This window comes from Herpailurus yagouaroundi, unplaced genomic scaffold (assembly GCF_014898765.1).
Source record: "Herpailurus yagouaroundi ecotype Mexico unplaced genomic scaffold, PumYag 190, whole genome shotgun sequence".
Taxonomy (NCBI): Eukaryota; Metazoa; Chordata; class Mammalia; order Carnivora; family Felidae; genus Herpailurus; species Herpailurus yagouaroundi.
In genome coordinates this window covers 1,079,282-1,105,420 of record NW_024412421.1, presented here as the reverse complement: position 1 = coordinate 1,105,420, position 26,139 = coordinate 1,079,282, and the positions used below count along the sequence as shown (strand labels likewise).

The window sequence follows — 26,139 nt, the reverse complement described above, 5'->3', positions numbered from 1 at the left end:
TGTTAATTTTTTTTATTCAACAAATATTTTTGAGCTCCTTCTGTATACCAATGGCTCAGGTGAGAAATGAGATAAAGAAGAAACCCAGCAAGGATAGAGAGAAGGGACAGATGCTGCAATTAAGGAATTGGAATCACTTGAACCAGAAGGAAGACTTTTACAGTGACTCCCAATGACTTGAATTACTGGTTAGAAAAGGAATATAAAAAGGAAGACAAGTTTTGAGGGAAAGATGAAGAATTTAGTTTTGGATGTGGTTGTGAAATATCCTTGTGGGTTATTTTTTTCCCAGTTGGACAGAGTTTGAAGCTTAGGGAATAGCCTCAACTGGAGATAAATCTCTTTTATTATGCTTATTTACTAATTTTGAGAGAGAGTGCACGCATGAGTGCATGTGCACTCCTGAGCAGGAGGGGTAGAGGGAGAGAGCGGGAATCCCAAGCAGGCTCCAAGCCCATCCTGAGCCCTATGCAGGGCTCCATCTCACAATGTGAGATCCTGACCTGAGCTGAAATCAAGAGTTGGATGCTTAATGGACTGAGCTACTCAGGTGCCCCTGGAGATAAATCTTGTGGTTGTTTTTTTTTTTTTAATGTTTGTTTATTTTTGACAGAGGCAGAGCATGAGCACAGGAGGGGCAGAGAGAGTGGAAGACAGAGAATCTGAAGTAGGCTCCAGGCCTGCTGACAGCATAGCTCCCAACTTGGGGCTGGAACTCACCCACTGTGAGATCAAGACCTGAGGGGAAGTCGTTGGACTGAGCCATCCTGGCGACCCTGGAGATAAATCTTTTGAGCCATTAGTGAATGGTAGTTGTCATCATGGAAATGGAGGAGATTGTGCCATAGGGTCTATAGGGTAGGAAAAGGAAGGAGTTCAGAGACTGAACTCTGGCAAACTCCAGTCATAAATGGTGGAGGTTGTTAGGGAGTTCAGGTCAACTGAGAAGATGCGCATGTACATGTCAGCTGTAGGGGAACAAACAAGAGAGAGTGGTGGTACTTAAGTCATGGTGATAAATAAGAGGCAGTTCATTATTATTTTACATTTGGAATGTCCTGAGGTTCTGTTGTTTAATAAAAGTGGCCTTGTGACCTTGAAGTAAAGATGAGACAATAAAGCCTAGAAATTCCCTGGAGGAGGAAGAGGTACCAGCAAAAGAAACAAAAAATAGTTTAAAAAAATGGAGGAACATCAGAAGTAGACTGTGCCGTAGAAACCAAAGGAGGAAAAGGTTTTAAGGAGAAAGGTTAAGAATATTCAAAGCCTAGAAAACAGTTGGTATAGTACAAACATGGGAGTTGGAAACCTTGGCTTCAGATTCAGATTCCAATTTTGTCACTCTCTAACAAGTTAATTAACCTCTGAGTGGCTGCTACTTACTTGCATGTAAGGTAGATTTATAGTATCAACCATAGAGGGTTGAAGTGCAGATGAAGTGCATATAAAAATGGCTAATGTAAACAAAGTTTAGTATGTTATAGGTACTCAGTAAATGTTCATTTTTACAATTAAATTTCTTAAAAGTAAGATTTACCTTGGTTAGTTTGTAGTATGTGGGAGATTGAGAAGAGTATAATTTTTAAAATGTCTACAGTCACCAGGTACTTGATGAACACTGGTCAATGGGATCCAAAACATTTCAGTTTGAATAAGAATTTGTAAAAGAAAAAATGAAAATGGACAACCTAATATATATCTGGAAGGATAATGAATTTCACTAATAATTAGGGAAATGCAGTTGAAATAAAATACCATTCTTTTTACCCATATTCTGACAAAAATGTAAAGGATTTGCAAGTACTTTTATGAATATGGTGGAATGAGTACTTTCATACTAGTGGTGAGGTTATAAAACACCACAGCCTTTTTGCAGAACAGTCTGACAGTAGTTGTTAAAAGTTTTAAATGCACATAACCTAGAATCTAGACTTCTTTATCAACAGGTATGTAACCTGGAGATAGTTGTTTATAATACACAATGAAATACTTACTAGGATTTTCAGGCAACAGTGTTTATAATAGGAAAAGTGAAGCCAGATATTATCAGTGGGGAGTGATTAAGGAGGGTACGTCTTTTAGGGAACAATAGTATATGCTAATTAGAGAGAATGGTGCAAATTGTTATGTATTGACATGGAAAAATCTCTAAAAGTTAATTTAAGAAAAAAAGTACAGGGCGTGCCTGAGTGGCTCCGTAAGTTAAACATCCAGCTCACGACTTTGGCTCAGGTCATCATCTCACAGTTGGTGGGTTTGAGCCCTGTGTCAGGCACTGCTTGGGATTTCCTTTCTCTCTCTCCCTTTCACTCTCCCTCCCTTTCTCCCTCCCTTTCTGCCCCTCCCCCACTTGTGCTGTGTCTCTCTCAAAATAAATAAACTTTAATACTTAAAAAAAAAGTACAAAACGATACTTGCATGAACTTTTTTTTTTACAGAAGTTTTTTTTCTTGTAATGAGAACTTTAAATATTTACTCTTAGTAACTTTCAAATATGCAATAGAGTATTATTAACTATAGTCACCATGTTGTATGTTACTTGTCATGACTTATTTATATTGTTGTTAGAAACTTGTACTTTGTATATTGTATAGTGTAACTGGAAGCTTGTAGGACCCTCTTCAACCCAGATCACCGCCCACCCCACCCCATCCCCGCAAACCTGCCAAGTCTCACCTCTGGCAACCACCAATCTGTTCTCTGTTATTTATGAGTTTAGGTTTGATTTTTAAGATTTCACATATAAGTGGGATTATATGGTATTTATCTTCCTTTGTCTAACATATCACTTAGCATATCGCCATCCATGTTGCCAAAAATGGCAAGATTTTATTCTGTCAATTCTGTTTTATGACCGAATAATACTCCACATTATCTTTATCCATTCATCCATCAGTGGACACTTTAGATTGTTTCCAAATCTTGGCTATTGTAAATAATGCTACAATGAACATGGGGTTCATGTATCTTTTCAAGTTAGTATTTTCTTTGGATAAATACCCAGAAGTAGAATTGCTGTATCATGTGGTAGTTCTATTTTCCATTTGTTTTTAATTTTAAGACCCCACAAAATGATTTCTACATGGGTAGATCACTAAATAAGAAGGGAGGAATCAAGGAAGACTTTTACTTACACAAACATTTAAAACAGGAAAGAGAGCCATCTGTAAAGTTCAGATTGCAGTTATTTTAAAAATGAAATCAAAGCTGTAGAAGATAATCTTAAATTTCAGTGGGTTGAATTTTTTTTTTTAATTTTTTAAATGTTTATTTTGAGAGAGAGAGAGAAACAAAGCATGAGCAGGGGAGGGGAGAGGTAGAGGGAGAGACAGAATCTGAAGCAGGCTCCAGGCTCTGAGCTGTCAGCACAGAGCCTGATGTGGGGCTCGAACTCACAGACCGTGAGATCATGACCTGAGCCGAAGTCGGATGTTTAACCAAGCTACTCAGGTGTCCCGAAATTTCTGTTGTAAGTTTGTGACATGTAGGAGGAAAATTAGCTGCTAAGTCAAATAGATTTATCTAAGCTTGAATTGCTTAAAACTCACATTTTTTCAAATATACTAATTATCTGTGTATCTTCATAGCACAGTAGAAATAGGGAGGTAGGACACTACCTACATAGAACTTTGTCTAGCTGAAAATACATTTAAATAAAATTTATTATGGAAATTAAAGGATTTTTACAAGTTTTTTAATTTTGATAAGGGGAAAAGATGAGTGTTATAAATAAATCTGTATTAAGATGGAGTGCCTGGGTAGGTCAGTTGGTTAAGCTTCTGACTTCAGCTCAGGTCATAATCTCATAGTTTTGTGAGTTAAAGCCCTGTCTTGGCTCTGTGATGACAGCTCAGAGCCTGGAGCCTGTTTCAGATTCTGTGTCTCCTCCTCTCCCTGCCCCTCCCCTGCTCACACTGTCTCTCTCTCTCTCTCTCTCTCTCTCTCTCTCTCTCTCTCAAAAATAAATAAACATTAAAAAAATAAAAAAAAAAAAAGAAATGCTCAGTGTTTTGTATGACTGCATAGAACCAAAAGACAATTAATTATTCTTTGATAACTTTCCAAATGAGTTAGGTCTGTGTTATTCCTTGTATTCTTTTTAGGGGGGCAGTAGTAAATGGAGATAGGTTTTTAAAAATTAACTGTCTTGGGGGGCGCCTGGGTGGCGCAGTCGGTTAAGCGTCCGACTTCAGCCAGGTCACGATCTTGCGGTCTGTGAGTTCGAGCCCCGCGTCAGGCTCTGGGCTGATGGCTCAGAGCCTGGAGCCTGTTTCCGATTCTGTGTCTCCCTTTCTCTCTACCCCTCCCCCGTTCATGCTCTGTCTCTCTCTGTCCCAAAAATAAATAAACGTTGAAAAAAAAATTAAAAAAAAAAATTAACTGTCTTGGGATGCCTGGGTGGCACAGTTGGTTAAGCGTCTGACTTCGGCTCAGGTCATGATCTCACGGTCTGTGAGTTTGAGCCCCACGTCGGGCTCTGTGCTGACAGCTCAGAGCCTGGAGCCTGCTTCAGATTCTGTGTCTCCCTCTTTCTCTGCCCCTCCCCTGCTCATGTCCTATCTCTTTCTGTCTCAAAAATAAATAAAAACATTAAAAAAATTTTTAAAAATTAACTGTCTTGTTAATGTAGGATTTCATTTCTAAATTGAATGGTTGCCTAAGAGTTTAAAAAATAGATATTGGAGAGGATGCAGAGAAGGAGGATCTCTTTTGCACTGCTGGTGGGAATACGAACTGGTATAGCCACTTTGGAAAACCGTATGGAGGTTCCTCAAAAAATTAAAAATAGAGATACCCTATGACCCAGCAATTGCACTACTAGGTATTTGTCCAGAGGATACAGGTGTGCTGTTTCGAAGGAGCACATGCACCCCAATGTTTATAGCTATTGACAATAGCCAGTTTGGAAAGAGCCCAAATGTCCATTGACAGATGAATGGATAAAGAAGATGTGGTATATATATACAATGGAGTATTACTTAGCAATCAAAAACGGTGAAATCTTGCCATTTGCAGCTACGTGGATGGAACTAGAGGGTATTATGCTAAGCAAAAGTAGTCAGAAAAAGATAAATGTCATATGACTTCACCCATATAAGGAATTTAAGATACAAAACAGATGAACATAAGGGAAGGGAAGCAAAAATAATATAAAAACAGGGAGGGGAGCAAAACATAAGCGACTCTTAGAGAACAAACAGAGGGTTGCTGGAGGGGTTGTGGGAGGGAGAATGGGCTGAATGGGTAAGGGGCATTAAGGAAGACACTTGTTGGGATGAGCACTGGGTGTTACACATAGGGGTTGAATCACTGGAATCTACTCCTGAAATCATTGTTGCATTATATGCTAACTAACTTGGATGTAAATTTAAAAATAAATGAATTAAAAGAGAAAAAAAAAATAGTTTCATGATTAAGTCTTAAACTATCGATTTGAAGCAATTTCTTTAAAAAAAGGTTAAAGAAGGGGTCTCTGTCTGGCTCAGTCGGTGGAGCATTAATTAGGACTCTTGTTTGGGGGACTGTAAATTTGAGCCCCCCATTGGGTGTAGAGATTACCTAAAAAAAAAATCTTAAAAAAATAAAAAGATTAAATGAGAAATACTATATATCCTAAAATTGAGAGTATCTGTACTATAGACCAAACCTTGAGCACCAAATATTGTTCAAATATTTGATCAGTCACCAAAAATTTTGATAGAAACAATTTTTGGCGAGAACAAACTCTGCTTTATCCAGATGTTTAAATTTGTTTTTTCTGATGGTTATTCTGGGTGTTTTGTCATATCAGGGGTGCCATTTTGCATTTAATAATTATGGATGTGCCTTTTTCCTTCTAAAATTTTAATTATAAAAACTATAAAGATAGGAGTCTGGGTGGCTCAGTTGGTCAAGCGGCAGACTGTTGACTGCTGACAGCTCAGAGGCTGGAGCCTGCTTCAGATTCTGTATCTCCCCCTCTCTCTCTTCCCCTCCCCCACTTACTCTCTTTCTCCTTCAAAAATAAACATTAATAAATAAACTGTATATTTCTTCAGGTTAAGTTTAGGCAGATAAATAACAACCCCCTCAGTTTTAATTGAGAAGGAAAAAATGGATTAAAAAAATTAAACTTTTCAAATTATTCTCTAGGATAAGTTAATAGAGGCTGATAAATAAGGCAAGAAGTCTATAAATAACATTCACTTTTAGTTAAGAAAAAAAGTGAAATGATTATTGCCAATTGATTGCCAGTACCTTTTATAAATCCAGTGATTGAATATTAATTCAGTACTCTGAATTACTTGACAATGAAGGTTTGGTTTTGTTATTTCAGAAAACATTGTTTCTTATATGCTAATCACTTAAAATTGCTATACATTCATATATGAGACATGGCTTTAAGTTTTTGTTTTGCCTTTTGATGGAAGAATGCATAGCTTTATATCTGTACCTATACATTTAGGTTCTTAATCATATAGTTTGTATAATGATGTCAGTATTTATTTTTAGGGCTCTTATAGAATCTTCTGACTTTGTCTAATTAAGGCTGGCTGATTTTAGGTCTGCTGCATAGCTGTCATACTGAGATTTCTTTCCTTTGTACTCTTAGGATAATTCTACTTTTTCTTATGTACCATTTTTTTTTTTAACTCATGTGCTTTTATTTCTGAAATAAATTTTCCAGGAAATTGTTTTAGGCCTGGAAAAAAAATTTTTTATAAAAGATATGTGGTGGTACATTTCCTGTTTTCCATTGTGTGGAAGGCCTTTCCTTTGTACTCACATTTAAATGTCATCTTCATTCTTCTTCAGTCCTTTCCATATGAGGGCTCAAATCTTCAGTTTAGGGCAGTTTTTACCCAGTATTTCTTTTTCTCCATTCGTTTTTCTCTTCCTCTTGGCATACTTACTGCATACTTATTGTATGATACATCAGGATTACCATCCACAGAGACTAACACTGGACTGGACAAATAGGGTTTTTTTCCACTAGGTAGTAAAGAAAGGTGAAGTTGGCACTATGTGACTAATGATTCAATGATATCATCAAGGACGTGGGCTCTTCTCTTCTGTCCTGACATGGCTTTCATCTTCATTGTTCACAAGATAGCTATTGTACCTCCACGCATCCCATAAGCATTCCAAGTAGGAAGAAAAGGGAAGGGCAGAGGGACAAAGGGACATGCCAGCTATGCTTACCCCCTTAAAAAAAAATCTTTTGGCAACCTCACCCAATTCCACATGCTTGTTAATGGCCAGAACAAAATTCTATGTCCACTTCATCTGCAGGAGAGTCTTAGAATGTGTATATTTTAGCTGGGCCCATTGCTGTCTTGAACAGAATATTCTGTTCTTAATGAAGAGGGGGAGAATGAATATTGGGTAGATAATTAATAATTATGTCATGGGTGAATATTAGATTTCTTGGATCTTCATTTCTCTTCACTTACTTTTCACCTATTCTCTTTTTTGTTTTTTGGTGTTCCAGGAAATTTCATGGATTTCCGTTTCTAGATCTATAAGTTTGTCTTCAGATATGTCCATTATTTAGCTTCTCTTTTGCATTTTAATTTTGAATAATTCATCTTGTTTTCTGATTTCTTTTTCATTGAATCTTATTTTTTTCATATTATTCATTGTGGTGAATTACACATAACATAAAATTAGTATTTTAATCATTTTAAGCATTAAGTGCATTCATATTGTGTACCTAACCATCACCACTATTAATCTCCAGGACTCTTTTCATCTTCCCAAACTGAAAGGCCATACCCATTAAACAGTAACTCTCTGTTCCCCTTCCCCACTGCCTCAGGCTATATATATGTATATATATATATATATATATATATATATATATATATATATATATTTTGTACTTGTGAATTTGACTAGTGTAGTTATTTCCTATTTGGAATCACACAGTATTTGCCTTTTTGTGTCTGGCTTTTTCACTTAGCATTAATGTCTTTAAAGATCATCCATGTTGTAGCACGTGTCAGAATTTCCTTTTTAAATAATACTTCATTGTGTGTATGTACTACATTTTGTTTATTCATGCCTTGATGGACACTTGAGTTGCTTCCACCTCTTGGCTATTGTCAATAATGCTGCTGTGAACATGGTTGTTCAAATATCTGTTTGATTCCCTGTTTTCTTTTGTATATATGCCCAGAAGTGGAATTGCTGGGTCATAGGGTATTTTTGTGTATATGGTAATGCCATATCATTTTCCACCGCAGCTGCACTATTTTATGTTACCAGCAGCAGTGCCCAAAGTTTCCAATTCCTCCACATCCTCACCAATGCGTATTTTTTAAAAAAAAATTTTTTTTAACGTTTATTTATTTTTGAGACAGAGACAGAGCATGAACGGGGGAGGATCAGAGAGAGAGAGGGAGACACAGAATCTGAAACAGGCTCCAGGTTCTGAGCTGTCAGCACAGAGCCCGACACGGGGCTTGAACTCATGAACCACGAGATCATGACCTCAGCCAAAGTCGGACGCTTAACCTACTGAGCCACCCAGGCGCCCCACCAATGCATATTTTATATGCTTTTGATAATAGCCATTGTAATCAGTATGAAGTGATAACTTGTGGTTTTGATTTGCATTTCTCTAATGATTAGTGATGTTGAACATCTTTTCATTTGCCTGTCATCTTTGGAGAAATGTGTATTCAAGTTCTTTGCTCATTTTTGAATTGGATTGTTATTGAGTTGTGTAAGTTCTTTTTATTCTGGATATTAATCCTTCATCTGATACACATTTATAAATATTTCCTCCCATTCCATAAGTTGCCTTTTTACTCTGTTGATAGTGTCCTTTGATGTACAAAAGTTTTAAATTTTAATGAAATCCAAGTTGTCTGTTTTTTCTTTGTTGCCTATACTTTTGGGGTCATATCCAAAAAATCATTGCCAAGTCCAGTGTTAAGAAGCTTTTCCCTTTTTGTTCTAAGCATTTTATAGTTTTAGCTGTTATATTTAGGTCTTCAATCCATTTTGAGTTAATTTTTGTATATGGTATAAAATAAGGGTCCAATTACATTTATTTGCATGTGGATATCCAGTTGTCCCAGTATGACTTGAAAATATTATCTTTTTCTCCTTGAATCGTCTTGGCACTGTTATTGAAAATCCTTTGACCATATATTCAAGGATTTATTTCTGGGCTCTCTATTTTATTCTGTTGGTCTGTATATCTGTCATACTGCAGTACCACACTTTTTTGATTACTGTAGTTTATTAGTGAGTTTTGAAATCAGGAAATATGAGACCTCTGACATTGTTTTTCAAGATTCTTTTAGCTATTTTGGATCGCTTGAGAGTCCATATGAATTTTAGGATTGAGCTTTCTATTTCTGTAAAAGAATCTTATTCTTAATGATATAAAGTCCAATCAGGTCTCTCTAAAGGTATGCATTAGAATGTTTTAAAGATGGTTTTGTCTTGTTTTTTGTGTTTTTTTTTTTTAATGTTTATTTATTTTTGAAGGAGAGAGAGCGTGAGTGTGGGAGGGGCCGAGAAAGAGGGAGACACAGAATCTGAAATAGGCTCAAGGCTCTGAGCTGTCAGCACAGAGCCCGACGCAGGGCTCAAACTCACGGACTGTGAGATCACGACCTGAGCCGAAGTCTGACGCTTAACCGACTGAGCCACCCAGACACCCCTTGTCTTGTTTTTTGAACTACCTTTCTTCCTCCTATTTTATTTTGTTCTTCCTCTGTTACACTTTTCATTTTCCTTAAATTGCTGGTAACCCTTAATTGCCTGTTGATATTTATAAATGAAGGATTTGATTTATCAGTGTAGATAATTAGCATGACTATCGTACACACTGTTTTAAAGGTCTGTTTTGACCACAGATCTCTTTAGTGTACCGTTGGGAGGAGCTTATTGGCAGGCTTTTGGATGTAAATTATACGAGCTGAGTGATCCTGTTGAATTCCATGATTGCCAAAATAAGGAAAGCTTCATTCTGGGAGAGAATGCAAAATCCCTTATAGTACTTCATTTTTAAAATTTTTATTTATTTTGAGAGAGAAATAGAGAGCAAGTGGGGGAGGGGCAGAGAGAGAGGGGGACACAATACTAAGTAGGTCCCAAGCTATTAGCGCAAAACCCAATTCAGGGCTTGAATTTACAACTATGAGATCGTGTCCTGAGCTGAATCAAGTCTGTTGCTTAACCAACTGAGTCGCCCAGGCGCCCCAGTATTTCATTTCTGTGAGGAGTTGCCATTTGTTTCTTTCTTCTATGTTTTGGAGGTTCCTTATGTCAGTTCTTAGGCCCAACTGTTCTGCAATAGTCCTGTAGGTATTCTGATGATTACTCATGGCTTGCTCTCCCTTACTGTACTTTTTGATCTGTCCTGGGAGTATTTTGGGGAAGAACAGCTCTCCCTTCTACAGGAGCCATCTTTTGTTTCTAGTTTAGATTATAGTTTCTTCTATTCTGGTTTCTTAATCAGAATCTGTGAGCTCGCCAATTGGCTGAAACTCTGTAATTTCAGGTGATTGATAGCATCCTTTCCTTGTTTCCAGCACTACAGATTTATTTTCCTTTTTCCCTTTACCTTTTACCCATGTTTATTCTCATTTCAGTGGGATTTTCCACAAAGGTGGGGGGGGGGAGGTAGATGCTTGTGCTCAGTCTGATTTTATTTATTCAGCACTACTTAATCTGTGTAAGTAATGTTCTCGATCTGTGAATGAGACAAAGGCCTCCCAGCTTTCATAGAGTTTATATTCTAATGGGGGACTGAGCATATAAATAAATAACAGATTATAGTAGTAGTGGATTATAAAAAGTAATATGGACTGTGAGACACAGAGTCTTATTTATAAATTGACAATTTGAAGTAAATAAGTGGCTTCATTAAAAGTTTTGGGAAGAGCTTTAGGCAGAAGGATTAGCAAATGCAGAGACTTAAGGGGAGGAAGGAACTTGTTTTAATTAAAGGGAGGCATGTCTGGAGTGTAGTGAACAAAGTGTCTAGCACTATGAGAAGATTGGAGAGAGGCAAATGTCAGGTCTTATAGGCACTTGTAGTCTCTCATAAGGAAATTTAACTTTATTTTTTAATACAATGAAAAGCTAATGAAAGATTTTAGAAGGGCAGCTATATGGTTTGAATATGTTAAAGATAATTTTGGCAGCTACAAAATATATTAGGTTTGGATGTTGACCATAGAGGCAAAGAGATAAAGTAATTGTAGATATATTTTGCAAAGAATACCTGTGGACTTTTGTGATGATAGGAAACAAGGTGAGTCACAGATAACTACAAATTATTTGGCTTTTGCACCTGGGTGGTACTATCTATTAATATAAGGAAGCTTTGGAGGAGGGAAAATCAAGTTATTTTTTTGATACATTTGAAATGCTTGTAAGATATTAGAGTGAAGCTGTCAGGTAGGCAGTTGGAGCTTTGGAAAGATATCAGTTGAAAGTATAAATTTTGGAACTGTTTGGGTCTATGGATTATCTAGAGTGTAAGTAAGAGAAGAGAGCTCAGGTCAGAGTCCCAGGGCTTTAATATTAAAGGTGAGAACCTGGTGGAGGAAAAGACAGAAGCCTGAAAATCAAGTGAAGAATAATTTAAGGAAAAGTATAGTCATCTTTGTTGAATTTTCTTTCTTTTTTCTTTTTTTTAAAATTTTTTTTTCAACGTTTATTTATTTGGGACAGAGAGAGACAGAGCATGAACGGGGGAGGGGCAGAGAGAGAGGGAGACACAGAATCGGAAACAGGCTCCAGGCTCTGAGCCATCAGCCCAGAGCCTGACGCAGGGCTCGAACTCACGGACCGCGAGATCGTGACCTGACTGAAGTCGGACGCTTAACCGACTGCGCCACCCAGGCGCCCCACTTTTTTTTTTTTTTAAGTTTATTTTGAGAGAGCGGGAGAGGGGCAGAGAAAGAGAGGGAGACAGAATCTCAAGCAGGCCCTGTGCTATCAGTGCAGAGCCTGATGTGGGGCTCAAACTCATGAGCCAAAGTTGGGTGCTTAACTGACTAAGCCACCCAGGTGCCTCTTCTTCTTCTTTCTTCTTTTTTCTTTCTTCTCCTCCCTCCTCCTCCTCTTTAATGTTTATTTATTTTGGGGAGAGAGAGTGTGTTACTTCTCCTCCTCCTCCTTTTTAATGTTTATTTATTTTGGGGAGAGAGAGTATGTGTGTGTGCATGAAGGAACTGCAGGGAGAGGGGGACAGAGGATCTGAAGTGGGCTCTATGCTGACAGCAGACCAGCCCCATATGGGTCTCGAACTCACAAACCAAGATCATGACCTGAGCTGAAGTCAGATGTGTAACCGACTGAGCCACCCAGGCACCCCTATCTTTGTTGAATTTTTGAGGGATGGTATTAAGATGATTAAAGAAAGATGCTGTTAGATTTGATAACAAATGGTATTAAGATGATTAAAGAGAAACTGTTAGATTTGTTAACAGATGTTTGTCCTTCTGGATGATCAGTTTCATTGATTGGGGAACTGTATTGGAATGGATTGATGAGGGAATGGGAGGTTGAGAAACTGAAGACAGAAAGTACAGATATCTCTTTTTTTGAGAAGTTTGGCTAATAATTTAGAAGTTAGCAGGGATGAGTGGGTAGGTGGAAGAACAAACCTAAATTCATTGTTGAACTTCAAAAGGCATACCATAAGCTTTACCTATCACTATTTCCTTAATTTTTTTTAGAAGTTTTCTAAGCACACACAGAGGAGAAAATGGCCAACCTGTCCCCATTAACACCCACATTTACTCCTTCCCTTGCATATTATTTTTAAGCAAATCTCATGTAATTTCAGTTATAAATATTTCATTATATGTTTCTAAAAGACAGACCTTTAAAAACATAAGCACAATTAAAATTAACAATCCCTTAATATTAAATACGTAACTGGTGTTGAAATTTTCAGGTGTCTCATAAATGGTCTTAAAAACTTAAAAAAAAAAAGTTTTAAAAACCAAATTCCATGTTACATATGGACAATATCTTTTTTAGCTCTTTTTTATCCGTTGTTTTTTTTTGTTTTTCCTGGCAAATTATATGTTAAAGATACTGTCACTTTTACATTTGGATGTGCTGTTTGGGTCTTTATGGTGTAGGAATATAGGATCACACATTCCTCCAGTGACTTGTTTTTCCTATAAATTGTAATTTAGATTCAAAGGCTTGATTTTCTTGACAAGATTACTTAATAGGTAGATATTCTGTCAGGAGGTTCATTAAAGCCTGCTTGTCTCTGTTTTTCTGATGTTAGCAGCTATTTATGTTTAGTACTTACATCCTTTAGTTCATTTCTGGTTGAAAACAGTATACTTTGATTTTATCATTCTTTCTTCATTTTTTATCCACAATAATCCTTAAATGAGAAACTTCTCTTTATCTGTTGTTTTGTTATCCAGTAAATGGTACAGTTTGAATTCTGTCTCTTTAAGTTTTCAAAATACTCAGTTGGTTCATTAGCGTCTTCCTATCGTGGTCAAGTAGTTTTTGCTTTTGTTTTTGTATTTAATGTCATGTGCTTGTAGTTTTCAGTATATTTGATGTTTCAGCTTTACAGTTACTATTTTTATTGATGCTCAAGTTGTCCTGCAGTGGTCAGGCCTTTTCAAGTTGCCCTTGAATCCTTTAACAAGCCTGGTTGTCTTTGATAACTTGAAGTCTGGAATAATTAAATGTTCTTGCATCATCTGATATCTGTCTGAAATTAGAATTAATTAATTTTCTAAAGATATGGTATTTGGAAATAATCATTACTATTTTTTTTAATTTTACACTAGCCTATTAAGCATAATTATATTACAGTCTTTTAAATTATTCCCTTTACTTCTTGGGATATGAATTTTATTTATTTTGGCCCTTCACCATTGTGGTTTAGCCATTTGGGGAATTCTCTTTGTTGCTTTTTTTTTTTTTTTTTAATGTTTATTTTTGAGAGAGACAGACAGAGCACGAGTTGGGAGGGGCAGAGAGACAGAGACAGACACCGGGCTGCAGTTCACAAGCCATGAGATCATGACCTGAGCTGAAGTCAGATGTTTAATCGACTGAGCCACCCAGGTGCCCCTTCTCTTTGTTGCTTTTGAGTTCAGATGTATTAAAAGCACATTTTTGTTTTTTAAAATTTGTCTTCTCCAACATTTTGAATTGTTTGGAGTGAGAAGGATCGCTTCTTGCATTATCATATTGAGTAAAGTTCCCCTATTGCTATTCCATTTAGGGATCCACATGCTCTGAGAATGTCAGAAATGACCTCATCTGTGGCTAAAATGAAAACTACTTACTCCCTAGTGTTTTTATATTTTTCTGTGGATGCCTTCTGTTTGCTTTTTGTTGGTAACCTTAATTAATATATTATGGTTAAGGTCAGTTTTGCTTCTGTGTATTTGACATATTTCGATCTATAATTTGAGTAGGGGGCAAAACGAAATGTTTTGTTTTGTTTTTCCTTTTGTAATACTTGACCATTTTTAGCTTGGAAGCAGAGAGAAGGAATAAGGCAGAAAGATCTCTGTGGAACTGTGTGAATATGTAGGGACTGAAATTAACCGTGCCAAATAAAGAAACTGGTCTTCTATTAAAATTCCTCCTACCTCATGAGTTAATGTGGATCTCAATTTGAATTTCTTTTTTCCTATGTGGGTGTCAGGAGCATAGATGTAACAGTTGTAGTTTTATAAAGTATGCCAGACAGCAAACTTTAGTGCTATTTAGAAAGAAAAAGAAGACAATGAGAACTTGGGCAAACAGTTCTTGCTAAGCCCTAAAATATATCACTTTTATTCATCCATACAGAAAACAAGCATGAGGCCAAGAGGAGGCGAACAGAGAGAGTTAGGCGAGAGAAGATAAATTCTACAGTAAATAAGGATTTAGAAAACAGAAAGAGGTCTCGAAGTAACAGCCATTCAGATCATATCAGACGAGGAAGAGGAAGACCTAAAACTGCATCTGCCAAAAAACATGAGGAAGAAAGAGGTATGAATAAATCCAAGCAGTTTTTTTTTTTCAAGTATTAAAATTTTTCTAGATCCTTAATTAGATAGTAGTAAAGAAAGTGTTTGGTAGGCATTGAGCTCCTAGACTTAAAATCACAACTCATATTTTATTTTTAAAATTTTTAGAAGTTTATTTATTTTGAGAAAGAGAGAGCCTGAGCAGGAAGGGGCAGAGAGAGGGGGGGAGCAAGAATCCCAAGCAGCCCATGTACTGACAGCACAGAGCTTGATGCAGGGCTTGATCTCATGAACTGTGAGATCATGACCTGAACCCAAATCAAGGGTAGGATATTTAACCAACTGAGCCATCCAGGTGCCCCACAACTCATATTTTAGTTTGAAAATATTTCCTCCAGGATAGATGCTTGTTGTAAAAAAAAAAACAACCAGAGTTTAATTTTTAAAATCTAAAGGCTTAAATTAGGTAAAATTCACCTTGCTATAAACTGATGATAGCAGAGGGGCACCTGGGTGGCTTAGTCAGTTAAAGGTCCAACTTTGGCTCAGATCATGATCTCACAGTTGGTGAGTTCGAGCCCCGTGTCAGGGTCTGTACTGACAGAGCCTGGAGCCTGCTTCAAATTCTGTGTGTCTCTCTCTCTGCCCCTCCCTTGCTCACGCTCTCTTTCTCTCTCTTTGAAAAATAAATAAACATTACAAAAATTTTAAAAAACTGATGATAGTAAGAGTTCAGAGATAATTTCATATGACAACCCAGAGAAGGCTATTAAAATGGGTGTTTTTTGTTTATTTGTTTTTAAAGATAAATCTGAGTTCCATTAGACTTCAAACTGTCATACTACAAGTTTTAAAATTTTTCTATTGAAAGTATTCTTTAGTATGAATTTTTAAATTGTTCATTGTGTCCTCCCTGCTTTGAGGCAGCTTTGGATAGTTAGGTAAATTCTTCTTGGTCCAAAATGTATTTATATTTCTCCTTACATGTCTTCTCCTTCTGATAAGTAGTATGTCTACCAGTAACTTGTTTTTATGATTAACTAAAACTTCATCTTCTCTTTTTATACATCTTCTAAAAAACTTTTTACCATGGAAATTTCAAAGATGACACAAGAGTAGAGAGACTAGACTAGATGATGAACCCCCATGTGGCCATGAATATCTTTTGAAATTGAGACTGTCAAACCTGTAATTAATGGAAAAAGGGATAGTTGCTCTTTTTAATTACTTAAAAAACCTGTATCAAAATAATTTCATATTCAGTGAAATGCATTAATAATTTCTTGCTGGTGAGTTATACTTTGCTTTTTCAGGCATTCGTTTTTAGGTATTCAAGCATAAGCACAAATTTGTTTTATTTTAGACCTCTGAGCTTTTTTTTTTTTTTTTTTTTACCTGTTTACCATTTCTCCCTGCTTTGTATGCTTTTTTTTTTAAGTTTATTTTGAGACACAGCGTGTGGGCATGCGCTCCTTTGCATGAGTGGGGGAGGGGCAGAGAGAGGAAGAGACAGAATCCCAAGCAGGCCCTGCACTGCCCAACCATGAAATCATGACCTGAGCTGAGATCAGACACTTAACCGACTGAGCCACCCAAGTGGCCCTCTGTATGCTTTTATTTGAATAAAGTTACTACTGTTAGGGAAAATAAATTTACTGTAAAAATAAATTATATATGGTTTCTTAGCACTGTATAGCTAAAAGGATAAGGTTTATATCATATTTGTATTCTTTGAAGTATACTTAAATACTTCTTAATTCTGTGGGTAATTTTACTCCCATTTTCTCTTTCCTTCTCTTATGCTGCTCTTCCGGAGAGTTTGAGTTATTTTCTAAACATGAATGTGTTTTTTGGGGGTTTTTGTGTTTTTTTTTTTTTATTATTTTTTTTTAACATTTATTTATTTTTGAGACAGAGAGAGACAGAGCATGAACGGGGGAGGGGCAGAGAGAGAGGGAGACACAGAATCGGAAGCAGGCTCCAGTCTCTGAGCCATCAGCCCAAAGCCTGACGCGGAGCTCGAACTGACGGACTGCGAGATCATGACCTGAGCCGAAGTCGGACGCTCAACCGACTGAGCCACCCAGGCGCCCCGGGGTTTTTGTGTTTTAAAAAAAAATCTTTTTTTTTAACGTTTATTTATTATTGAGAGACAGAGAGAGACAGAGCATGAGCAGGGGAGGGGCAGAGAGAGGAGGAGACACAGAATCCAAAGCAAGCTCCAGGCTCCAAGCTGTCAGCACAAAGCCTGACACAGGGCTCAAACTCACAAACTGCGAGATCATGACCTGAGCTGAAGTTGGACGCTTAACTGACTGAGCCACCCAGGCACCCCTGAATGTATTTTTTAATGGGGTGATCAGAAAATCTGTGCTAAAACCTGTTTCAGAAGGGAAACTAGGTAAAGAAAAGGCAGCAGGAGGGAAAAAAAAAAAAGAGGTAAATACTGCTTGACCCAGAAAACAGAACATTCTTTTCAGTTGAAGTAAAGGGAATATAACCCAAAGAATAGAAAAGGAATGCTTCTGGGGGTGAGAGGAGATGAGAAAACAGATAATGATTGTCTTTTAGTTGGAGAAATGAAGTCTATTGATAGTTGTGCTAGGACTCTGTATGTACAGCTCTGAATTTTTATTTCATGTTAACTTGAGAAAGGAATTTACTTAGCTATAAATTCTTTTTTCAGATATTTTCAGCTTATAGTAGAAAAATCTTGAGCTATTTTTAGAGTAAGATATGCTTTTGATTTATTTTTAATACAAACAGGAAGATGCTCAAAGCAATTTTTGTAGAATAAACTGGAATCTTAATATAGGCCAGGAGGGCGAGGGGGGAGGAGTAGAATCTTTTAATGTAGTCCAGGGGTATGAGGGGGGAGGAGGTCAGCAAACTTTTTCTGTAAAGAGCCAGATAATAAATATTTTAGACTTTGTGGGCCATACAGTCTTCTGTTGCAGCTACTCTGCCCTGTCATTGTAGCTGGAAAGCAGCCATAGACAATATGTAAATGAACGGGCATGGCTCTGTTCCACTAAGACTTTATAAAAACAGGTGGCAGGCCAGATTTGACCTTGGACTGTATTTTACCAACCCTTGAGGCAGACCATGTTCCCTAAATATAATAGGGATAAGAAATATGAACTTTTGAAATATCTGTGTATTTTAAAATAGACTTCTGTCATATGCTTCTTAGTATTAAGTAGCTATTTAATTCCATTTTTATTGATTCCTTGCTCATTGGGTGCTTAAAAAGAAGCAAGCTTTACCTTTAATAAGGAAAACCTGACAGTATGTCTAAAAACACATTTTTAATTGACTGTGTTTTTTGTATTTCGAAAAAGAATAGGAAGAAGAGAGTGGGAAAGGGAAGCTTGTTAGACATCTAGATAACAACCTATTTTTATACAATCATAAAAACAAACCATTAAAATTTTTTGGTTGGTTTAAGATAAGTTTTTATTTTGTATGAGGGGAGTAGGATTATTTTGAATATTAGTAATGTTGAGTGACATTTTTATTAAAATATAATGGGCAATTCTGAATATCTTATTAAAGAACATAAGAGATTAATGTAGAGTTCAAGTTAAAGTTGGTAGATTGAATAACCACACCTTGCTCTCCACCATCTTCAACTCCTAGTAATATTATAGTAAAGGGACTTTTTTTTTTTTTTAAAGGACCAAATACCACAAGGACAAGGAACGGGAAAAGCAGTAGAATTCTGGAAAGTGATCACTGCTTTAGTAGACCCATGAAACCTAAATTGTAAGCTCCTTTGGGGAAAACTAAGAAAGAAACTGATTTTTATTACACAACTGCCTTAAGGTCAGGAATTTGTACATCAGTTAGGTCTGGAAGTGTAGAGGTGAAGGTGAGGTTAAAAACGAGATTGCTTGGAAGTCTGTTTTTTAATTGCCTGGTAGGGCTGTTTACATCATTTTCCCCTCCTTCCAAATTTATCCTTTGAAAAAGGTCAGACAAAACAGAGTCTCTGATTTAGGGAACACCAGGTGTCATTGAGGGCAGGGGTACTATATTAAGATCAGGAAGACTATGTGAGAATTGGAGATGGTAAATACTGAGTTCTATACTCAGGCTTTTATCTCCCAGGTAAGAAAGAGATTAGTAGTATCTTCTCTAGGAAATGTGAAAAACCCAAGAGAAAAAGCCTAAAATAAAGATAGTTTCATTAGGGATTTCACAAAGAAATGGCCTATTCAGATCATCCTAAATTAGTGATCAGGGTCAGGCTCCACAATGTATATGAGCTAATCAGCTTTTTAGATCCCACTCATAAATATGAGCAAATTATCAAGAATTACCCAGGTTGGGGCACCTGGATAGCTCAGTTGGTTAAACGTCTGATTCTTGATTTTGGCTCAGGTTATGATTTCATGGTTTGTGAGATTGAGTCCTGCGATGGGCTCTGTGCTGACAACAGGGAGCCTGCTTGGGATTCTTTCTCTCCCCCTCTCTCTGCTTCTCCCCAGCTTGTGTGCACACGTGTTCTCTGAAAGCATCTATATGGAAGGCTAAGACCACATCAACAGGAAAAAACAATAGCTTGGATAAAACAAGTTTTTGCATGAAAGAGAAAAAATTAAAACTATCACTAATGTTCGTGGCAAGAGGAGATATTGTAGTCATGAAACAAGAACAAGATGATATTTAAATAGAAAAGCACGTGTCAAAAAGTACCTAGAAAATGAACTTTAAATCTAAAACAATATGCATATAAAGATTTGCAGATGAAAAACTTTAACAGGTTTATTGGCAGAATTGAAGAATTGTACTAGAACCTAGAGCAGTAGAAAAAGAGATGAAAAAATAGAATGAGAATGATAAATTTAGGGGACCAGTTTGAGTTCAGCATCAATAAATAACTGATGTTCCAAAAAAGAACATAGAAGATGGAGGAGAAGGAAGTCATCGATGAAATAATTCAAGAAATTTTTCCACCTGAAGGACATTGAGTTTCCACATTGAAATGGCCCACCAAATTCCCAGACCAGTGGATGGTTAAAAGTAGAGATCATGCTGAAACGTACTATTATAAATCCTATCTCTTTTGTTAAAGGAAAACCTCTTCAAGTGCTCAAGGGAAAAAGAGGAAATCAAGATAGCATTTGGAATTAATATAATGCAATACTACCCAGCAAGGAACAAAGTACTTACATATGAACAGCATCAGTGAATTTTAAAAATGTGTTGAATGAGAGAAGCTAGACACAAAACAGTTCATGCTGTATAATGCCATATATAAGTTTAAGAACAGGCAAATGAATCTCTGACAATGGAACAGCAGTTGCTGATGAGGTGGGGGAAGCAGTGACTGGAAAGGAACATGAGGAATTTCCTGTATATTAATGATTGAGGGTGTGGGTTATGTAGGTGTATATTTTGTTAGAACTCATCCAATTGTACACTTAAGATCTGTGTATTTCATTGTATGCATATTTAGCAATAATTTTTTAAATAACTGTACAAAAAGGTACTGGCTTTTTAAAAAAAAATAGTGACACCATTAGAAGACATACTAAGAGGGAATCTATGACTTTTTAGTTGCCCACACTATGGATTAGCATGAAGGTAGTCTAAAGCCAATTTCTAACATTCAGAGTCTCAAAATGTTTGCTACCTGTACTCCCCTTTCTCAGGAAGCTACTGCAAGATACATGGCATCAAAAGGAAGAAGTAAACCAAGAAAATGTCCTGGCATCCAGGACACAGAGTCCAACTCGAGAGAAAGATGGTTATATCCAGCATGATGTTGAAGAGAGATCTCAATGATAATTAATTGTGTAGCAGGTCCAGAAAGCAACCATTTCAGATTGGAGCAGAAGACTTGGAGAGACTTCTTCAAGAAGATAAAATTGATATAATGCCTAACATGTGTAAACATCTTGAAAGATCTATACAACTTGGAGAGAGTTTGGGTTCGATTAGTAATGAAAATTAACCAGATGGAAAAAGAGAATCTCTTCAGGGAAAAAAAACAATGTGCAGTAAAAGTGAAATCATTTACATAGTTAGAATAATATAAACATTGAATATTGGTCTCATCAAAATTGTGATATAACTGAATTCTAAATTTCTCTGGTGGAAGGTCAATTAATAATGCCTAAAACCACGAAGTAGCATCATATAAAAATGTTGCTTAGAGAGGCAAAAACAAAAAGAAACAACTGAGAAAAAAAACAGTTGCATTTGGAGAGTGAAAAATGTACATGTGGGGAGGAGGACTTCTGTTTTTTGTGATAAGTTTTATAAAAGTGATTTGAGTCTAAACTTATGTATGTGTTTAACTTTGCTTAAAAAAGCCAAAATAAAACAAGTAAACAAAAAAAAACCCCACAAAAATAGAATCTTAGAAGACCCCAAAAAAAGAATTTGGCAGAATGTGCACAAAGATATTTATTGTGATTTTAGCTGGCTCAGGAGATAATATATAGGTTGTTTTTATTTCAACTTTCTACCATGAACTTGGGTTACATTTGTAATCAGGAGGGTGAAATTAGAATTAAATGTAGGTTATTCTTATTTCTTGAAGAAGTTAATATATTCATGAAGGTACTGTTGGTATTCACAAGGGAACATCTTTAGGATGAGGAAATTTATTTTGATTGGGACAGTGAGCACTCATCCTAGTGAAGAGAAAGAAATACTTGAGATTTTTACAGAAATGATGTAGATACATGAACAGTGTGTATAGAAATATATACAGTTTCCATTTAGTTCATGGCATTTCAGTAACTCCTTTGTGTAATTTCTAAAAATTTTCAGTTTAGTAGCATGATACTATATAACATTTAATATACAGTGTTAGTATTATATATAATGTTTATTATCATCTAAAGAAATACTTAAAAGCTTTAAGTATTTTTTTAATTACTGAATTTACTGCCTTTATATTAAGCTTTCTCTTTTTCTTTTAACAGAGAAACAGGAAAAGGAAATTGACATCTATGCTAACCTCTCTGATGAAAAGGCTTTCGTGTTTTCAGTCGCCTTGGCAGAAATAAATAGAAAAATTATCAATCAAAGACTTATTCTCTGATATTTGCACAATGTGTTGAAACTTTCTTCAGGATGACATCAGCAAATTCTCAAACAGTTGTGGACTCTCAGGAGCATTCTGACTGCATCAATAAGGGCCATTGATTGTTTTTTTTTCCCTTGTCATTTAGCCTGTGCCACACTTTGGGAGCAAAGCTGTAGGCTTGGACTGTTCTGGGATTTCCTTGTTTACCAAGGAGTATTGTCAGTGTTTTGTGTTTGGGATATAAGTAAGTATATTTACCAAAAACAAAAACAAACAAAAACAAAAACAATGGATGGCTGTTAAAGGCTAAAGGGGTAGGGGGTGGGAGTGGAAGAATGAAAACTAGGGAAATAAAACGCTTGTTAGTTTTCAGGTTTGCCACCAGAGATGCAATATTTTAAGTACTTGGAAAAAGAGTGACTTTTAAAAATATATATTTCAGATTTTCAGCACTAACAGATTGCATATATACAGTTCATTTACTTTTAATAAATTGGCAATTGATATTTTATTGAATGGGGAATTAAGAATATAAACTGTAAATTTTGTCTTGATTTTTTTCTTGGCCTTTATTTTTATGACTTAAGGTATGAGTTATATTTTGGGAGATACTTTCTAGACATTTGGGAAGTTTGGGTGCTATATGAAGAAAAACATTTAAGGATATATCATACTTCAGATATAAACATCTTGTTTTCTTGAATGTAATTTATTTATTGGTTTAAAAAAAACCTTTTCTGCTCTCAAGATGGTGCCTGTTAACCTAAACATAAGATATATTTATTACATACAAAATATTTCTTAGCCACTTTTAAGCAGTAATGTTTTATCTGAATGGATGTTCATTTATACATCCTGATAATTATTTAAATTGTTACTTAACCTCACTCTGGAAAAAAAATAAACCTTAATATTGAAACTAATAGATTAATAGTGTGGTATAAGTTTGTGCTCTATGAAGTTGTGAACTATATTTAAATTCTTAGTTTTTCTAGTCATAAATGATAACTGTTTATAGCTGATTTATTTTATACTAGATGCTTTTGCATTTTTGCATATCAATTTAACATTCAAATTTGACCATAACTTCCCTTATTTTCAGGTACCTCCCTCTCCCACCCCAGTGGCCAAATCTGTTTGGAAGTCCAGAAGCCCTATTAGTGAAGGTAGTCATCAGCCAGATTTAACTTTAAGAGAATTTCCCTTTCAGTTTCAATAGTAGCATTGGCAGCTTCATCCTGCATCTCCCATCACCTCCCAAAAGAAAAAAAGATTCACATTTTTTCCTATTTCATTTAAATGGTAGCCAGCAGAGGGAGCTTAAGAGGTACTCTAGGTAGGATGCAGAATTATTCTAAGAATTTTCTAAGAATTCCTTTACCCTCAATCCCCCTATTTACCTGCAGGTACTACTACAATTATCTTGTATGCATTTTAAAGCTCTAGTAATAAAGTTTATTCCCAAGCATGCTAATGTGATTTTATCTTTGAAATATAAGAAAACTATTTTTAATTTGACAAAAAAAATAATTAATATCTAAAATGCTTGTGAGTATATATATGTCCTCAGAAAAAGTGAGAAAAGCTTATGGAGTAGGCATCTCTTTAAAGAATTATTGATGTCAGAATCTATCCATTTAAAGCTGGAGACCTTAGAGGAAAGTCATGTTAAAATAGTCATGTATACAATAAGGGTGGAGACTGGTGACTAGGCTGGAACTTGCCATGTAAAGAGATAATTTATTTCAGATGCTCATAAGGTTAAATCATTGTCTTATTTAAAAAGTTCTTTGGCAGAGGGACAAATTAAGCTTCTATTTGTGATGTAACCTATTTAAAAAATTTCTCTAAAAATTGTATTCTCTGATATGTTTATAATCTATCTCATTATAAAGCTGAATTTGTCTAAAAATGTTGTAATGGCCTCAGAATATATTACTTGTTATTGGTATTTAAGAAGCCTTTATTATCAGCAGATATCCTAAGAACATAATTGTAGTAATTTAATTATATAATCCAAAATTTATTCTGCTCTAATATCTGTAAGTGATATAATTATTCAGAATGCCCTAAAATGATTCCATAATTAAATTTTTTTTTCAACATTTATTTATTTTTGGGACAGAGAGAAACAGAGCATGAACGGGGGAGGGGCAGAGAGAGAGGGAGACACAGAATCGGAAACAGGCTCCAGGCTCTGAGCCATCAGCCCAGAGCCCGACGCGGGGCTCGAACTAACGGACCGCGAGATCGTGACCTGGCTGAAGTCGGACGCTTAACCGACTGCGCCACCCAGGCGCCCCTGATTCCATAATTAGATTAGGTCCATTGAAGATATGTTCATTCTTAAATGTGAACAAAATTAAATACAAGGTATTTGGGAGTTGTTAGGTTAAACTATACAAATTTGTATGTTTACCTCCCCCACCCAGTCCCATTGTATTCCAGAGTGTTTTCATTGGGGGGTGGGGGGGAAGGACACTTAAATTTTTGAGATTTAATTTTTTTTTTAAACAACACTTCTTACATTTTTATGGGCAGAGAAGCCTTCGGTTGTACTTAATGTAAGTTATTTAAGGAAATCCTGCAAATTATTTTTTCTGTAGCAATCAATGGAAATGATCAAACAGCTTGAGACAGTTTACATCATGATGACATAAAATATAAAATTATAAATGACTTAAAAGTTTAGCCAGAATAAATGCATACTTTTTGAAACTTCAAAAGTACTTTAAAAAATAATGCTCAATATGTCATGACATTTGTGGTGTTTGCTAAAAGTAATATGTACGTGTTTTTTCTGAGATAAGAATTCAAATTGAAAAGTGTTTGACTTTCTAAACTATGGTAATTGCATTTGATTCTCTAACTGCAAAACTTTTTACCTTTTTTTGATAATTTTTACATTCAACATGCATATGTTTATCCTTTAAATTTGGAGAAATTAAACTCTCATGTACTTCATATGCAAATATTAATCAAATTTGTTTGATTCTGCATACAAAAATAAGCTGTGGATAGAAATTTTAAATTTTTTGTGCAAATGTAGTTGGGTTTCCTTTTTTTCATCTTTGATTCCTGTTTTTCTAAGCCTTGTTTTTATATTTGGGTATATGTATCTATATATGCATGTACACATATATATTTATTTTACTTTTTCTAGTCGTTCTTATGTGCTGGGTTTTTTTAATGTTTTATTTATTTATTTTGAGAGAGAGGAGCACAAGCAGGGGAGGGGTAGAGAGAGGGAGAGTGAATTCCAAGCAGACTCCATGCTGTCAGTGTAGACCACAACCTGAACTGAAATCAAGAGTCAGACAGTTAACGTACTGAGCCACCCAGGCGCCCCTCTTTTGTGCTGTTTTAATCCACTTAGTTTATTAGTGTTCATTGCTCAAGGATTACAACTATAATAATAATGAGTATCATAACCTACAAAGCAAACTCTCTGGAACGAAAAGTATGAGGTACATAATAGACTCTATGCTAGACTGGAATAATTCTTTTTATCACAAACATTTTCCTTTGTATTATTAAGGAATCTTTTATCCTCTTACCATTAAGAGTGTCATTCCCCTCCCCCTTAATGTTTTTTCAGTGTGCTTTTTATTTCTTTGCCTTATTACACTGGCAAGGACCTCAGTACAATATTGAAAAAGAATGGTGAGAGAGGAAGATACTTGCCTTGATTCTAGTCCTGGGGAAAACATACTCAGTCTTACACCATTAAGTATGGTGTTTGCCATAGGTTTTGTGCTGTAGAATGCCCCTTATTAAATTGAGGAAATTCCCTTCTTATTGGCTGAGAGTTCTTATTTTGAACATTTGTTGAATTTTGTCAGATGGTTTTTTCCATGTAAACTGATGATTTTTCCTTTAGAAAACTTATTTTTCCCTTCAGAATGTTAATATAGTGGGTCACATTGATTTTGATTATTTTTTTATTATCACTCCTTTTTTCTTAGTTTACTTTTATTTTTGTTTTATTTTTATTTTTATTTTTTAATGTTTATTTATTTTAGAGAGAGAGACAAAATGCAAGTGGGTTGGGGCAGAGAAAGAGAGGGAGGCACAGAATCTGAAGCAAGGCTCCACGCTCTGAGCTGTCAGCACGGAGCCTGACACCGGGCTCGAACTCACCAGCTG

At 35.9% G+C, this 26,139-nt stretch overlaps 1 protein-coding gene across 3 annotated transcripts in view; it reads left to right on the top strand.

Moving 5' to 3' along the window:
* The window catches only part of CUNH16orf87 (chromosome unknown C16orf87 homolog), a 90,302-nt gene extending 66,841 nt beyond the window's left edge, over positions 1-23,461 (top strand). The window contains exons 3-4 of one of the 3 annotated variants that reach the window (XM_040497917.1): positions 14,791-14,973; positions 21,890-23,461. In XM_040497917.1, the coding sequence (XP_040353851.1) occupies positions 14,791-14,973; positions 21,890-22,008 (302 nt within the window). In that variant the 3' untranslated portion in view covers positions 22,009-23,461. Of the gene's footprint in view, positions 1-14,790; positions 14,974-20,608; positions 21,316-21,889 lie in introns of those variants that run through there. The other 2 variants (XM_040497918.1, XM_040497919.1) reach the window with 2 other exon arrangements.
* The last annotated feature ends 2,678 nt before the right edge of the window (positions 23,462-26,139 follow it).